At 41.0% G+C, this 17152-nt stretch overlaps 2 protein-coding genes across 3 annotated transcripts; both read left to right on the top strand.

The window, feature by feature from the left end:
• Nucleotides 1–2603: 2603 nt before the first annotated feature.
• On the top strand, nucleotides 2604–16319 carry LOC148352293 (M1-specific T cell receptor beta chain-like). The gene is made up of 7 exons (XM_088354996.1): nucleotides 2604–2666; nucleotides 3511–3646; nucleotides 3707–3991; nucleotides 14005–14397; nucleotides 15204–15230; nucleotides 15305–15411; nucleotides 15482–16319. Exons 1-7 carry the CDS (start codon nucleotides 2604–2606, stop codon nucleotides 15494–15496), a joined length of 1026 nt encoding a protein of 341 aa, XP_088211122.1. The 3' UTR covers nucleotides 15497–16319.
• LOC148352294 (uncharacterized) lies at nucleotides 5296–14182 on the top strand. Of its 2 annotated transcripts, XR_015852963.1 has the most exons (4): nucleotides 5296–5421; nucleotides 5484–5856; nucleotides 9888–10002; nucleotides 14068–14182. XR_015852963.1 is itself a non-coding variant. In XM_088355252.1 (3 exons), the coding sequence occupies exons 1-2, from the start codon at nucleotides 5367–5369 to the stop codon at nucleotides 5816–5818; spliced, it is 390 nt and encodes a 129-aa protein (XP_088211378.1). In that variant the 5' UTR covers nucleotides 5296–5366; the 3' UTR covers nucleotides 5819–5856; nucleotides 9622–9761. The 2 variants fall into 2 exon arrangements, 1 of the variants encoding a protein (XP_088211378.1); XM_088355252.1 differs by lacking the exons at nucleotides 9888–10002; nucleotides 14068–14182 and adding an exon at nucleotides 9622–9761.
• Nucleotides 16320–17152: the final 833 nt, after the last annotated feature.

Raw genomic sequence — 17152 nt, 5'->3', positions numbered from 1 at the left:
CAACAACCAGAGAAGCGCAAGAGAAAAACAGGCTGCAGGTTGAAATATGTCAACTTGATGTTGCTGAAGCCAGGTGCCTCTCACAAGGACACTGTACTTGCATTTCTCTCTCTCTTTCTTTTCCACCCCTTTTCTCCCTTTCTGTCTTTCTCTCTCTCTGTCTTTAACTTATATTGCTCTAATTTCCTTTTTTTCTTTTCTCTTTCTTTCTTCCTACCCTTTGAGCTTTCTTTTCTCTTTTTTTTCCTACTGTCTTTCTATTTCTCTTTGGATTTCCTCCTCTCCCTTTCTTTTCCCCTCTCTCACGACTTCTCTTTTTATCTCTTTTGTTTCTCACGCTCTCTCCCCTCTCTCTCTCTTTTTGTCCTGCCCTCTCTCCTTTTCCCTCCCTCTTTCTCTTATTTCTTTTTCTTTCACCCTAATCTACTAGTCCAGCCCCCGACAGAACGTTAGGTCTATCGTGTGGCCTCCGAGTTAAAATGAGTTTGACATACCTAAAATAGAGAATAAAGAAGCCTGCTGTGTTGGTGTCAATCATGGGCAAACCCTGCCCGGGCAACTCCACCTTAGAAGGCACGGCCGAGGAGATGATGCCATAGAGGAGACTATCCCGGTCCACTCATCAACCATGTTGCAGCCGGTCCTGTTGCTCATCCATCTTCTCGGTGCCGTCACAAGTGAGAACCTGACCTTGGTGGCCTGACCATCCCTAGACCTTGATCCTAGATCTATATCTTTCCAGCAGGCAGCCGTGGTGTTTACCAGAAGCCCGATCTGCTGGTCCCAGCGGACCTTCCGGCACGCCTGGGCTGCCACCAGGACCTGGGCGGCGCCTATCTCCTCATGTTCTGGTACCGGCAGACGTCCGGAGGCCGCATGGGCCACGTGGTCAGCACCTCGCCTTTCCGGAACCTGACGGAATTCGAGCGGACGGCGTCGGGCCACTTCTGGGCTGAGCAAACCGAAGCGGAGGACGGCTTCCTGGTCATGGAGAAGGTGACGGCGGCCGACGCCGGGATCTACTGGTGCGGCGTGGCCACGAGTCACCGTGATGCGTCGCAACCCAGAAGATGACACAAATCGTGGGCGACGTGCCAACCGCAATGTGGCAGGCGCGCCCCCACCCTCGCCTCGGCTGGCGGAGGCAGGGCAGGCCTCTTGTTTAAAGGCGCAGTGCATTAAACTGTGGTCTCCTTTCATCCGTTCCAGTTGGTCCAGGGTTCCCGCGGATCCTTCAAGTCCTAAAAGCATTCATTTAATCTCATTTCGTCTCATTAGCTGCACCGGTTATCCTCAGTAGGGTCGCGGGGGTGCTGGAGCCCACCCCAGCAATCATCGGGCAGTGGGCAGGGGACACCCTGAACTGGTTGCCAGCCAATCGCAGGGCACACAGGGACAGACAACTCGCTCGCTCATTCACACCTAGGGACAATTTGGACCGGCCAATCCACCTGAAATGTATGTCTTTGGAATATGAAAGGAAACTGGAGTGCCCGGAGGAAACCCACGCAAGCACGGGGAGAACATACAAACTCCACACAGGTAGTCCGGTAGCTGGATTTGAACCCACACAGGAGGTTCCCGAGACCTTAGAACTGTGCCGCACACGCGCTAACCACTGCGCCGCCATGCTGCCCCGGCATTAATTTCATCTTTGTAAAAAGAAGGCCTTCATTGGCATTAAAAAGTCTACTCTAAAGATATAGCTAGATAGATAGATACTTTATTCATCCTCGTAGGGAAATTCACACTTCCAACAGTATCCTTTGTTGTTTATTAGGAGATGAACAGGATGGCCTCAGGGTGCTGTGTTGTAGATTAGCAACAGCAGCGTTTATGACGTCACACGCTAGGCAAAAGTTCGACGTCCCTGTAGCAGATGGAAATCTTTTTGCCCAGGGTTACACCACCTCGTGTTGGCGAGTCCGCCTCCTCTCCGCTTCCCGCAGGCTTTTGTGTCTCTGTCTAACAGCGCTTAAGCTGGGTAGCTCCACGTTAGCGTCTGGGATGCTAGACGTGAGCCACGTTTCTGTAAAACACAGCAAACTGCACTCCCTGTACGCTTTGATGTTTTTCACCAGCACAGCCAGGTCGTCGGTCTTATTTGGTAGACAGCTCACATTTCCCATGATTACGGACGGTACCAAAGGTTTATAAGGCTGCTAGCTGCTTAGCCTTAGCTCCGGCTCTGCATCCACGATAGGGCCCCCTCGTCTCGCCGGCACGAGAATTCTTCAGGGCAAGGAGTCGATTCCTGGAATAAACACATTTCGTGAGAAACAAACATTTTTAGCCATGGCTTAAAGCTGTACCAGGTCGTGTGTATGAGGCATGATGTATTGTGTGCAGGAAATATTTTTGTTTTTTTGTTTCAATTGTGGGTTTTAAATTTGAATTCAAAAGACATTCAAGTTTTTTTTAAAGTCTTGAAAGACCTTCGCCGGAAGGTAAAAAAAAAACAAAAAAAAAAACACGTGACACTTTCTACAGGGGGTCGATAAAAACGTCAAGCGCGCTGCGGGAAAGAATCGTTAAAAGGGGTTTTAGGTATTTAGAACTCCATTAGCCTGACTCGAAGGGGGAGATGAAACCAAGAATTGCCGATGAGGAGTTCCTCAAAGCTCTATCCGGAGGCCCCGGAGCTTTTAGACACACTGATAAAAAAAGTAGATCTTTACTTTACTTGAAGGGACAGTGTGCATTATTTGACCACTATTTGTCACTGTATTGCGCCGTGTAAACAAAAACAAATGCTAAAAAGTACCAGGAGAATACAAACTACGGAGAATCCAAATCCACATCTCGTGTCAAATAAATACAAATAGATTGACCTATGAAGAAAAAGTAAATTGTGCACTTTTCAGGCAATGGATCACAACTCAAAGTACTGTATAAAATAATGAGGAAGTAAAAATCCCCTCCTTTAGCCCCGCCCCTCAACCCAAAACAAGTAATACACTGACACACACACAATGGTTAAAATGCAATCAAAATAATAATACTACAGGATTTTTTCCTGTTGCATGCAATACTTTGCGATTAGGTAGATAGATAGATAGATACTTTATTCATCCCCGTAGGGAAATTCACACTTCCAGCAGTATGTATCCTTTGTTGTTTATTAACAGGATGGCCTCGGGGTGCTGTGTTGTAGTTTAGCAACAGCGGAGTGGATGACGTCACACGCTAGGCCGAAAGTTCGACGTCCCTGCAGTAGATGGAAATCTTTGTGCCCAGGGTTACACCGCCTCGTGTTTGCGTAGATAGCGAGTCCGCCTCCTCTCCGCTTCCCACAGGCTTTTGTGTTTCTGTCTGCCCTAACTTCGCTGAAGCCGGGTAGCTCCACGTTAGCCTCCGGGATGCTAGCCACGTTTACGATTATGGTCTATTTGCATATATAAAGCTCACTTTTCAAATTTCTGCCCGAATTGGGGTTTTCAGTGTGTCCTTTAGTATGGGAAATACGCCGTGTCCGTATATGAACATTTCTGACTTTTCTCGCCCTGCAAGGTTTTCAACGAATCACAGCTCAGGTGGGCGGGGACCATCGCCAAGCAAAGCCGCAACCCCAAACGAACGCTAAGAACCGTCATCATGACCTCCATCTTCTTGCTGTTTTTTTCTACCGGTGTTTCCCTGCTTTCAGGTAAACCACCAAAAATGAAGTTTTCCTCTATTTTCCCACTTTTCTTATTTTTCATTTCAGGTCAGGCAGTGCAGCAGACGCCCCGCCAAATCCTAGTGGCGGCGAACGGCTCAGCTCACATCCAATGCTCTCACGGATTTGACTTCTACGACCAGGTTTCCTGGTATCGCCAGAACGGAAGGGCCGTAAACTTCCTGGGCTACGTCTACTATCAAACGGCTCACGTAGAGCCCGGTTATGCTAACGTCCGAATAATCGGAAACGCTCAGTCCGGAGAAAAATGTGAGCTGATTGTTTCCGGATTGCAAGCCGGCGATGTGTATTTCTGCGCCGCCAGTTGCCACGGTGCTGAACAGTGCAGAGACGTGGAGACATAAACCTTCTGTTTTTACTTGGAAACCTTCCAGAACCACAAGCTTTTGCACGTGCAGGATGAACTTTATGGAAATTCATGACGATCTTCAACCCTGAGAAGAGAAAGTATCTCAGCCTTGCAACACGAGTGGCTAGGTTTAGATGATTCTTGAGGGAAAAATGACCAGGAGAGCCGACATTTTCACACAGAGGCAGATTTAATTTCCCTAACGAAAGAACTAAGTGAACTCCATCGAAGACGGCCGAAGGAGCGACGTTGGAGTCTCTGGGAAGCCTTTTTACAGAAGTCCTTTAGCTTTCTCCTATTGGCCATCTTCTCTCTGCATCATGGTGTGCCGGCTCCTCCCATGGGCGTGTCAAGGAAGCCCCCCGGGCTTCACCATCTCATAGACGAGCGTCCCGATGTCTGCAATACTCAAAACATCACCGTCCTTTCTGCGTCAACAGCGTCTGGGTGTGCTGATTGTCTTATCAGTAGTACATCCCGTTCCTGCCGTTCCTGTAAACAACATCTTCAACCAGCCTGCTCTGACCTTGTACTACATTCCAGTCAGTGAATATCTTTTGCATTAAATATAATTTGTATTTAATCGTATAAAATCCTTCAGTGGGGAGAACATGCAAACTCTGCACAGGACGGCTGGTCGCAGATATGAACCCATGACCTCAGAACTGTGCCACAGATGCGATTTGCCTCCGTTCTTTCCGTTCTTCATTGACTGGACCTGTAACTTCCTCAGTAACGGACCCCAAGCTGTCCATATTGCTTGGGTAGCCTCGTCTGTCAGAAGCACCATCACTGGAGTCCCACAGGGGTGTGTACTCAGACCCTTTCTGATGACCCTCTACGCCAGAGTCGGGAAGTTTTTCCATGTAAGTTCAACAAATTCTCCTAAATTTTGCACCGTGTGATGATTTGATAAAATCTATAAAATAATAATAATGCCAGAGCCCGTGTCACATATCAATATAAATATACCACTTCATATTTTTTTTTTAATTTAATATTATATTTTTTCTTTTTGGTTCCTGAGTGTCCTTTTACTTTTTTGTCCTGTTTTCCCCTTTTTCTTTTTTCCCTTTTCCCTTTTGTCTTTGCCTTTTTTCTTCTACTTTCGTCATTTTTCTTTCCTTTTTTCATTTTTTTCTTTCATTTTTCTTTTCTCCCTCTTGTCGTTTTTATTTTCCTTGTCTCTTTTTTTTGGTTCCCTTTTTGAAGACACAAAAATGCCTTTGACGTACTTCACAACTGTGTCCCATCCTGATTTTCTTACTTCCTGTTTGTCTCACTTCCTGTTCGTCTCACTTCCTGTTTGAGTTCTCGGCAGTCCGTCACCCCTCCAACATGGCGACTCGACTGCGTCTTGCCATATTTGTGGCCAACGCCGCCTGGTTAGCAGGTACGGGGACAACCTGTACGTCCACTTTAGACTCTTATTCTGAAGGGTACTCTTATTTTCAGGCGAGCGTGTACTGGAAGACGAGGGCGTCTCACAAACGCCCGGAAACGTTTTCTGGATTAGGGGCCAAGAGCAAGCCGTGCTGAGCTTCAGGCACCAGCTGCGCATCTACGACACCATCCACTGGTACCGGCAGGAGTCCGAAAGGGTCCCGGGGCCCCTGGAGCTAGTGGCTCTGGTCAATTACGAGAAGACGTGGGTGGCCCCTGCCTTCAGGAGCCACGTGGGCGTGTCAGGCAACGGTAGGGCGAGGGCTCGACTTAGCTTGCTACCGAGAGGGGGGCCCCTCGATGACGGCGGCCGTTTCTTCGCCTCCGCCAATACACACGGCGTGTAAGGGGCCCGAACGGGCCCCGCAAAAACCCTCACCGGAAGGTAAAAAAAACACTTGACACCTTTTACAGGGGGAAATTGTTGTATGTAACAGGAAAGAATCGTTAAATGGGGTTTTAGGTATTTAGAACTCCATTAGCCTGACTCGAAGGGGAGATGAAACCAAGAATTGCCGATGAGGAGTTCCTCAAAGCTCTATCTGGAGGCCCCGGAGCTTTTAGACACACTGATAAAAAAGCAGATCTTCACTTTACTTGAAAGGACCGTGTGCATTGTTTGACCACTCGTTGTCACCGGATTGTGTCGTGTAAACAAAAACAAGTGGTAAAAAGCACCAGGAGGATACAAACTACGAAGAATCCACATCTCGTGTCAAATAAATACCAATGGATTGACTTATGAAGAAAAAGTAAGGAAAAAGTCAATGGACAGGGGAAAAATAGAATAAGGATAGAAAAAAGAAAAGGTCCAAAGTAAAGATAAAAGGGAAACACACAAGAAATGAAAAAAGAAAAAGGAAGTACAAAAATAAAAGAAGAATAAGAAAATGGTAGAAAAAAACTCGTTTAGCCTGACTTAAATCAGAGATAAATTCAAGAATTGCTGGTGAGGAGTTCCTCAAAGCTCTATCCAGAGGCCCCAGACCTTAGACACACTTAGAAAAATAAAACTGTTTATTTTACTTTCTCGGCAGTGTGTAATATTTGACCACCATATAGAGTAAAAAAGAAGAAAGCAAGTAGAAAGAAATGCTATAAATACTATGGAAGCACTACAAAAATACTACAGTGACACATAAAAACTATTACAAATAATAATACAACGAATATACTCCAAAAATAAACCTACAGTAATATTAAATGAGAAATACTACAAAGATACTTGTATGGAAATACTACAAAATATATTTACAGAAATACCTCTACAGTAACATAACAATACATAAATACTGCTACCTAAATATTACCACAGAAATCCTAAACAGAAATACTACAAAGGAAAACTACAGTAATACAGTGGTACCTCTACCGTTTGCCTACGCTGGGGAAACTCTGGCAGAGTGTACTGTGCTGTATTTTGGACGAGAGGTAATATTTTCTTCTTCGGGTACTTCGTAACCTGGAACATTTGTATGAAGAAAGATTCGTATGTAGAGGTACCACTCTACTACCAAAATATTACACTTGTACTCCCAAAAAATATACTATGGGAAAAAAATGAGATACCACTGTAGGAATAATACAAAATACTACAGTAATACTGCAAAAATACTATAAAAATACAGACCAAGTAATACTTCAAAAATAGTACAGATATACTGCAAAGATGTTAATTCTCCAAAAATGTACTTGCAGCAATACTTCAAAAAAAACGATATTATTACTACAGCAATGCTACCAAATTTTGACTACAGAAATGCTACAAAAATACAACCGCAGAAATACTACCAAAAAACTGCAGTAATACTCCAGCAAAACTACCAAATTATGACTACAGAAATACTACTACATTAACACAACTACAGTAATACTACAGTGCAAAAAAATCTATAGAAATACTACAAAAATACAACCGCAGAAATAGTACCAAAACAACTGCAGTTATACTCCAGCAAGACTACCAAATTATGACTACAGAAATACTACTACATTAACACGACTACAGTAATACTACAGTGCAAAAAATATATATAGAAATACTACTACATTAACACAACTACAGTAATACTACAGTGCAAAAAAATATATAGAAATACTACTACATTAACACAACTACAGTTATACTACAGTGTTTGATATAGTACAAAAACATATTTCATGGAAATATTACAAAACATAACTACAGTAATACTACAAAAATACACCTGCAAAAATACTACCAAAATAAATCTACAACAAGACTAAGAAATCATGACTACAGAAATACATCAATACAACTACAGCAAAACTGTATTACAGATGTAGTACAAAAACATCTTTGATGGAAATATTACAAAACACAACTATAGTAATACTACAAAAATACACCTGCTGAAATACTACCAAAATAAAACTACAGCAAGACTAAGAAATCATGACTACAGAAATACATCAATACAACTACAGCAATACTGTATTACGGATATATTACAAAAAATATTTTATGGAAATACTACAAAATAAAACTACAGTAATACAACAAAAATACACCTGCAGAAATACTACAAAAATAAAAATACTAGCGCAAGACTAATAAATCATGACTACAGAATTGCATCAATACAACTACAGCAATACTGTATTACATATATAGTAGAAAATCATCTTTGATGGAAATATTACAAAACATAACTACAGTAATACTACAAAAATACACCTGCAGAAATACTACCAAAATAAAACTACAGCCAGACTAAGACATTCTGACTACAGAAATACATCAACACAACTCCAGCAATACTGTGTTACAGATATAGTACAAAATCATCTTTTACGGAAATACTACAATACATAACTACAGTAATACTACAAAAATACACCTGCAGAAATACTACCAAAATAAAACTACAGCAAGACTAAGAAATCATGACTACAGAAATACTACATCAACGCAACTACAATAATACCAGTATAGTTCCAAAAAACCTTGGATGGAAATACTACAGAATATAACCGCGGTAATACTACAAAAATATCAAAAATGTGATTGCAGAAATACTCCAAAAAACAGCCAATAGAATATCCGACTGAAGCAATACTCGAAAACCAAATATGGCTCTGCCGTTTTCATGATATCCAATCCTTAGTTAGGGTCAGGGTCTTTTGGGGAAGGGGTCCGGGCAAAAGGCTCCGGTGACGCCCACGGTTACAGTACTCTTAAGGGGGGGGGGCCCTCCCCCAAAAGCCCCCCATGCTGAGACGGGGCTGTAGCTTTTTGAACGGAGCGTTGACACCGTGCGTACAGGTGGCCACGGTGATACCGGCACAAAGACACGCCGTACAAAAACCCTCAAGGGCCCGACCTGGGGGTCCCAACCTGGGAGCCTCAACGGACTCTTCCCCAATAACCATAGCCTGCGTAAAATCCTCTTTTCCCCTAAAAAGTACCGGAAAACAAACAATACTCCATGGCCTTGAAATGGTTCAGTCCGTTTCCTTCCTAACACAGTGTTGGGAATTAAATATCAAAATGTAGCGTTTACCAAATTGTTCGAATAAGTTATCTGACTTCATTCTCCTAACAATGCATGCTCTTTTCTTAATTTAGGGAAAAATATTGACAAGAGTCAGGCATTTCCACACGGGGCAGATTTATTTTCTTAAAGTATTTAACTTGGTGTACTCCATCGAAAACGGACGAATTAGTGTCGTTGGCGTCTCTGGAAGCCCTCTTCTGAAATCCTTTAGCTTTTTTTATTCTCGGCTCTCGTCCCCCCGCAAGATGGTGTGCCGGCTCCTCCCATGGGCGTGCCAAGGAGCACAACGTGGGGCTTCTCAAAACAACGCCTGCCGTCCTCCGTCAGAGTCCTGTTATCAACAGAACTAGACAAATATTTTGCATTTGGAAACAGCCTGACTTGTCATTGAACTAAAGGCTACTCAGTGAAAATCTTCATTGCATTATGAGTCAATCGTATAAAATCCTTTATAGTCAAATGTATAAAATCCTTCAACAGCTAATCCCGGAGTTTCTGCAATATTATTTTGGAGCCGTTTCTGTATTTTTTGTAGTATTATTCTACTTTGATTCTGTATTTCTGAACTCACATTGTTGTAGTATTACTGTAGTCATAGTATTTGCACAGTATTTCTGCACTTGTTGTCACAGTTGCCATGGCACCCAATTGGCCCCCCGCCGTGTAGCGCCAGCTTCTGTCACAGTTGCCAGGGCGCCCAATTGGCCCCGCCCATGGACACCAGCTGAAATTCGTTGAAAGATTGCTCCCTGTGACTACTTAACCGCTGTCCTGTGAGCCGTCTTTTGTCGGAGCATCCGCGAAACTGCCCTGAGAATCTCGGTTTTTCCTGTGTTTTTGCTCTTGTTTTGCCAAGCCCTGAGAATCTCTGTTTTTTTCTGTTTTTGTTCCTGTTTAGCTTTCGCCACGATCTGTTTGATTTCGACCACTTCCGCGTTCCGAGCAATCTACTCCCCGCGACCGACGATCTCCGGATCGAGCGTGCGCTCCTTTCTCTTCTTCCCCAATAAACTGTGAGTAACGTTACGCGAATGGGTTCTGCTTCCTGTTGCCTGTCCTGGTCCTGACACTTGTTCTATTTCCGTATTAGAACATAGTATATTTGTTGTATTACTCTTGTTATATTTTTATAGTATTTACATAGTATTACTGTACTATTATTTTCTTAGCAGATACTCTAGTTGTATTTTTGTGGTATTTTCGTCATATTGAATGTACTTTTATTTTGTAGTATTACTACAGTAGTATTTACATCTTATTTTTTACCATTACAGCATTATTGTGTCATCTGTAGTATTTTTGCGGTATTACTGTAGAAGCACATAGTAAAGCTCTTTGGGAGGTCTTCGGTGATTTGAAAAGCACGATATGAATTTATTGTATTAGTCCATTTGTTTTTTTGTGGTATTTTTATAGTATCAATGTACTTTTATTTTGTAGTATTTCTACAGTAGTGATTGTTTGATTATTGCTCCAGCGAAGGTCGGGGGTTCATACAGTAGTATGTATTATTTTTTTCCATAGTATTATTATTGTAGTATATGTGTTGTGTTTTGTTGTAGTATTTTTGTCAGGATACTTCTGTCGAAGTATTTTGGGAGTATTTCTGTTTTATTTCTATTACTATTTATGTAGCTGTACTTTTGTATTATAGTATTACGATAGTGTTTTTTTGATAGTATTTCTGTTTTTTTTTTCTATTACTATTTTGTAGCAGTACTTTTGTATTATAGTATTACGGTAGTGTTTTTTGATAGTACTTTTCTATTATAGTATTACGGTAGTGTTTTTTGATAGTATTTCTGTTTTTTTTCTATTACTATTTATGTAGCAGTACTTTTGTATCATAGTATTACGGTAGTGTTTTTTTTTATAGTATTTCTGTTTTTTTTCTATCACTAGCAGTTGCATAGTATTACTGCAGTGTATTTTGTAGGACTTCTGTTTTATTTATATGAATATTTATGTAGCAGTTTTTTTTGTAATATATTATTGCCGTAGGCTTTTTTTTGTAGTATTTTCTGTAGAAGTATTTTTCAAGTACATACTGGTGTGTTTGTAGTATTTTTTTTGTATTTTTTTATATTACTCTAGTTGTGTTTTTATTGGATTTCTGTTGTAATATTTCTGATATAGTATTTTTGTTGTATAGTATTACTGTAGTTTGATTTTGTAGTATTTCTATAGTATTTTTTTCTAAAATGTATCACATTGATGCAGTGTATTGATGTATCATGTATTTTCTCATGTCATTTTTTGCGTATGGTTAGGGTTTCAAACCAGGGTTTTGAAAGCTTTCAAATGACTGCCCATACCACTTCACATTATACTTTTATTTAATATTATATTTTTTTCTTTTTGGTTCCTTAGTGTCCATGATTGCAAAGTTGGATTCCAATCCAAAGTGAGAGTTGCAAAGTAGGGTTTTAAGCACCGGTACTGTTAAGGTTTGAAATTAGGGTCTAGGTTTCAAACTTTGGTTGGAAAGCTTTTCAGATTTGAAAAGGGAGTCGAAACCCGAGCACCTCTTTGATATCAACAACACGTGGAAGACAGTCGGAGGCTGAGAACAGGATGCGGTCGGGTTTTCGGGTCTGGCTCCGAAGCCAGGTTTTTGTGCCGGCGTCTGTCACTGTGCTCGTACGACCGAGCTTTTTTCGGCCGGGGGACCAAACTCAGCGTCTTGGGTAAGAACAAATTCTATTTTGAAACCCACCTTTGATTAAAATCCTCACCGGAAAAAAGAAAGCAGAAAATGTGCGCAAAAATCCCTTTTTTGTGCATTTTTCAGTTGGGTTTGAAATGAAGAACTGAAAAAAATGCTCATTTCTCTGCATAAAATATCACAAGGTTTCTTTGAGGACACTCGAGTTTCTTTAAGTTATCTGCTTCTTTGATTCTCTGGGTCTAATAGGGGTTTTAAATCATTGTAGGTAGGTAAGGTTTCAAGTAAAGCTCAGGTTTCACAATAGCACTCCTCGTGTTTCAGTAATTTTTTACAGCCCTCCTTGGGTTTTTAAGTAAGGTTTCGAGTAAAGCTCGGGTTGCAAAGTAGTAGTTACGAACGATTAGGGTTTCAAAGTAGGGATTTGGGATTAGGGTTGGAGCTAGGATCGAATCTAGGTTAGGTTTTTAAATGACTCCGGTTTCAAACTTAAGTTTTAAAATCTCTCCATGGTTGTAAAGTCAAGTCTGTTGGAGATAGGGTTTCAAAGTAGGATTTGAATGCAAGGCTCGTTAAATCACGGCTTCCCATATCTTTAGAGTCAGGTTTTGAAACACCTCTAAGATCCCAAAGTGGGATAGATCTTCAAAGTAGGATTTTAAAGCAGGGTTTGTCAAGTTGGGTGTAGAGTTTGAAGTGAAGAAGGTTTCAAAGTATGCTTTGAAAGCAGTTCTAGACTCCCCGAGTAGGGTTTTAATTAAAGGGGATAGGGTTTTAAAGTAGGGGGTTTGGGGATTTCAAGTTGGTTTCAAAAGCTTACATAGAGTCTTATGTTTTTTTTAAATATTTCTGTTTTATTTCTATTACTATTTATGTAGCAGTACTTTTGTATTATAATATTACGGTAGTGTTTTTTTTATAGTATTTCTGCTTTTTTTCTATTACTATTTATGTAGCAGTACTTTTGTATTATAGTATTCCGGTAGTGTTTGGTAGTATTTCTCTTTTTTCTATTATTATTTATGTTGCAGTTTTTTGGGATTATAGTAATACTGCAGTGTATTTTGTAGGATTTCTGTTTTATTTGTATGAATATTTATGTAGCATTTTTGTAGTATTTCTGTAGTATTTTTCAAGTATTTCCAAACTGGTATGTTTGTAGTATTTCTTTAGTATTTTTTCATATTACTCTAGTTGTGTTTTTAGTGGATTTCTGTTGTAATATTCCTGTAATAGTATTTTTGTTGTACAGTATTACTCTAGTTTGTTTTTGTAGTATTTCTTTAGTATTTTTTCATATTACTCTAGTTATATGTATGTTTTTAAAGCAGTTTTAGACTCCCCGAGTAGGGTTTTAATTTAAAGGATAGGGTTTTAAAGTAGGGGTTTGGGGATCTAAAGTTTGTTTCAAAAGCTTTCCTAGGGTCTTAACTTGGGGTTTTAAAGCAAGCCTTGGGTGTTAAAGTATGGTTTTAAAGAATTCTTGGGCTTTGAAATTGGGGTTTTAAACCAAGGCTACGGTTTTATACATTCCCAGGGTTCTAAATTTGGATGTTAAGGCATTTCTAGAGTCCCTTAATAAGGTTTCAAATCAAGGTAAGGGCTTCCAAAAGGGTTTTAGAGCAATGCAGGGTTTAGAATTGTGGATTTGAAGCAAGCCTTTGGTGTTAAAGTAGGGTTTTAAATAATTCTTAGGCTTTGAAATTGGGGTTTTAAACCCAGGGTTCTAAAGTTGGATGTTAAGGCATTTCTAGAGTTTGGGGATTTAAAGTTGGTTTCAAAAGCTTTCTTAAGGTCTTATATTGTGGTTTTAAAGCAAGCATCGGGTGTTAAAGTATGGTTTTAAAGAATTCTTAGGCTTTGAAATTGGGGTTCTAAACCAAGGCTACGATTTTATACATTCCCAGGGTTCTAAAGTTGGATGTTGGGGCATTTCTAGAGTCCACTGATAATGTTTTAAATCTAGGTGGGGGCTTTCAAAAGGGTTTTAAAGCAATCCAGGGTTTAGAATTGTGGATTTGAAGCAAGCCTTTGGTGTTAAAGTATGGTTTTAAAGAATTCTTAGGCTTTGAAATTGGGGTTTTAAACCAAGGCTACAGTTTTGTACATTCCCAGGGTTCTAAAGTTGGATGTTGGGGCATTTCTAGAGTCCACGGATAATGTTTTAAATCTAGGTAAGGGCTTTCAAAAGGGTTTTAAAGCAATCCAGGGTTTAGAATTGTGAATTTGAAGCAAACCTTTGGCGTCAAAGTAGGGTTTTAAGGGTTCCTTGGATTTCAAAATAGGCTTTTAAAATATTTCTAGGGTCCAAACGTAAAGTTTTAGCTAAAAACCTCTTTCATGTTTTGAGGGCTAAATCTGGAGCATTCGGATCCGGCATTGACTTCTTTGATGTTTGTCTCCACCCCACCAGAAGCAAACGCCATCATCCGACTCCCCAGGGTTCGCGTGCTGCCCCCGTCGGAGCGCGAGTGCCACACGTTTAGGACCCTGGTGTGCGTGGCCAGCCACTTTTACCCCGACCACGTCCGATTGTCCTGGACGGTGGACGGGCGGGGCCGGGAGGGGGGCGTCGCCACCGAGAAGCAGGCCCGGCGACGAGGCCCCGCCTACTGGGTGAGCAGCAGCCTGCGGGTGGCGGTCCGAGAGTGGTCCCGTCCGGGACGCAACTTCACCTGCGTCGTCACGTTCTTCGACGGGAAGGTCGAACGAAACTTTTCGGATTCTGTCCTCGGGGAACCAGGTGACTCCGCCCACTCATTAGATTTATGACGGGTTGTGATTGGATTGCTCTTTTGACAGTTTTAGGACAGACATGCAGTCATTAATCGTAACACAATTGCTCTTGTTATGACTTGTTATCGCTCTTTTGATAATTTTATGACTTTCCATAAGAAAGTCATAAAGTCATAAAAGTATAGTCAAGCTGCTCTTTTGACAGTTTTAGGACAAAATTTCAGTCCTGTTTTTGTTTAGTTTTTTTTTAGCAAAAGAGCGAATCACACCGCACATTTGATAAAAGGGTCATAAACCACCCATCTTAAAACTCTAAAATGAGCAACTCCAATATGCTTCATGGCTGTATTATCATCAGAAGACTACCAGAATAGCAATTACATTATGATATGTGACTGCGTTATTGTCATTACAATATCACACTAGCAATTGCTTTATGATGTACAAGAATTGTCATAAATTTGTCAATAGAGCAAATCAATTTTATTAACGACTGAAATTTTGGTCAAAAAACCCTACAGAGGAATTCAACTTTGATTTATGACTAAAATTCTATCATATTACAGACAATACAGCAATTCAATTCTGATTTAATGACTGCAATATGTCATAAATCAGTCCCCCAAAAAGCAATCGATTGTGATTCGTGACTTAAGTTCTGTCTGCAAACTGTCAAAAGAGCAATTCAAATATGTCATAAAAGTACCGGAAGAGAATTTATATTCTGATTTATGACCGCATACTGTCGGAACAGCAATGGGATACGGTCCAAACAAAATGGCCGCCGGCTGATTGTTTTTGTGGCCTTTTCAGGTTCAGCGGAAGCCGGACACAGCCGAGGTGAATCCATTTTTGCTTCCGTGTTTTTGTTCTATGACCTGCTCGTGAAATTTATTTCCTTGTCTGTTTTCCAGAGAGCTTTTTGAGGCTAACGCAGCAGGCCAAATTATGTTACTGCCTCCTGTTGGCCAAAAGTTGCGTCTACGCCTCCTTGGTCGCCTTCCTGTTCTGGCGGATCAAGGTCTTCAAAGTCTGAAGGACTCGCAAACGGCACTCGATTGAACGTCGCCTTCCTGTTCTGGCGGATCAAGGTCTTCAAAGTCTGAAGGACTCGCAAACGGCACTCGATTGAACGGGGCAACCTTTTCGGAACAACTCGCAGGTGGAGGACAGATAAAGTCACAAATTTCAAAGATTCTAAAGAAAAAGAAAATACTTTTTTTTTTTTTACACCAAAGAACGTGGCTCACTTCTGTATTGGGTGAGTCCCAGTCAAATTCGATGATACGTTGTATGTCAAAATGGCCTCAAACTTTCGGAGCGGACGTCGTTGGGCGTCGCCCCAAAATATACGCAGAGACGAACTATGGCAGAGAGGGAACTCTCTTTATCGCATCCGTTCATTCATCCACATTTGTACTCCAATTGTACTCTACCACTCTGCTATGTATGCAGGATACTTTTCATTTGAAGTCAATGACTCCGACTGTAGTACAAGTACACTAAAACGCAAATGGATTGACCTCTGTTACAAAATTCCCATCCATTCTGGATTCCTTTCATGATAACCTCATGTCAATGTGCATTTTTTTCACCTTTCAAATCTCTAAAATAGGTTGTCTCCCCCTCGTTACTCTGATAACTTTTTTTTTAGAAAACATCAATTTAGTCACATGACTTGATTACAATCTTCATGGAGGGAAAACTTTCAAGGAAAAAGTGAGTAAGTACCACTTTTTAGTTTTTACTGTTTTATTTTTATTGTTTAAAGATAAGAAAAGCATAACGCGTCCACCCTGTTATTTTTTTCTGTAATTTTGATGAAAATAAATTGAATAAACATGTAATCCTCATATACTAGCTTCTTTTTCATGAAATTAGTCGTAATGGCCAACTTTAGCAAACAATGTCCCCCCCTTGTTACCGCCATGCGAGATTTAAATGTGGTGGTTTTTACACGAGTATTGGTATTTCTGATCAAAGTATCGCGTATTCGTTTGCTGTATACTTTCCAAAAGATATTTTGAAATTAAAAGCGTGTATTTGTTCAGGGAAGAATATTTTATTTTCTTGTGCTATTTTTTTTTCTATACCAAAATAGTTCATGAATTAAAACCTTGTTTTCCTTTGATTTAGGGACAAGAATGTAATGTTTTTAGGGAGGACATTTTCCGGTCAAAATAATAGAAATTATTTCAAAAGGAGAAAAAAATCGGACTTTTTGAAGTGGAAAAACGGCGACAGAAATGTCGATTGTGCAGAAAGTTTATTAAAATAGCAGATTTTGTCATGATGATGTGACTTAGCTGTGCCCGCTCATTTGTCACTATTTGAACCCAGTCCTGTCTCTCCCCTGTTGTCAGTCCGTCTGCGAACCCCAGTGTATACTAGGCAAGCCTTTTTTTGACGCCTGTTCCGTTTTTGCTCCCGTCTGTCTCCGCCTACGACCCGTTTTGATCCCGACCATGTCTGCTCTCCCGTCCCGACTTACGACCCCTTTTTGATCCCGACCACGTCTGCTCTCCCGTCCCGACTTACGACCCCTTTTTGTTCCCGACTACATCTACTCTCCGGTTGTGGCTTACGACTCGTTTCTGACCCCGACCACGTTTTTGCTCTCCTGTCCCGACTTACAACCCATTTTTGATCCCGACTACGTTTTTGCTCTCCTGTCCCAGTTATCGACCCGTTTTTCATTCTTGACATCCCCATCGCTCGCTACGGAAGAACCACTTCCGTGTTCGGATCACAGTATGAGAGCG

The sequence above is a fragment of the Urocampus carinirostris genome, chromosome 15 (assembly GCF_059441175.1).
Source record: "Urocampus carinirostris isolate Australia breed hairy pipefish chromosome 15, RoL_Ucar_1.0, whole genome shotgun sequence".
Classification (NCBI taxonomy): Eukaryota; Metazoa; Chordata; class Actinopteri; order Syngnathiformes; family Syngnathidae; genus Urocampus; species Urocampus carinirostris.
This window is presented reverse-complemented; position numbering and strand designations above follow the sequence as displayed.

Excerpts from the sequence above, each read along its gene's own strand:
- LOC148352293 (XM_088354996.1), top strand. The coding sequence starts at position 2,604 with ATGAGGAGTTCCTCAAAGCTCTATCCGGAGGCCCCGGAGCTTTTAGAC. Across the intron at positions 2,667-3,510 it reads TAGACACACTGATAAAAAAA|GTTTTCAACGAATCACAGCT; the intron begins GTAGATCTTTAC and ends TCGCCCTGCAAG. Across the intron at positions 15,231-15,304 it reads GGAAGCCGGACACAGCCGAG|AGAGCTTTTTGAGGCTAACG; the intron begins GTGAATCCATTT and ends TCTGTTTTCCAG.
- LOC148352294 (XM_088355252.1), top strand. The coding sequence starts at position 5,367 with ATGGCGACTCGACTGCGTCTTGCCATATTTGTGGCCAACGCCGCCTGG. Across the intron at positions 5,422-5,483 it reads CAACGCCGCCTGGTTAGCAG|GCGAGCGTGTACTGGAAGAC; the intron begins GTACGGGGACAA and ends TCTTATTTTCAG.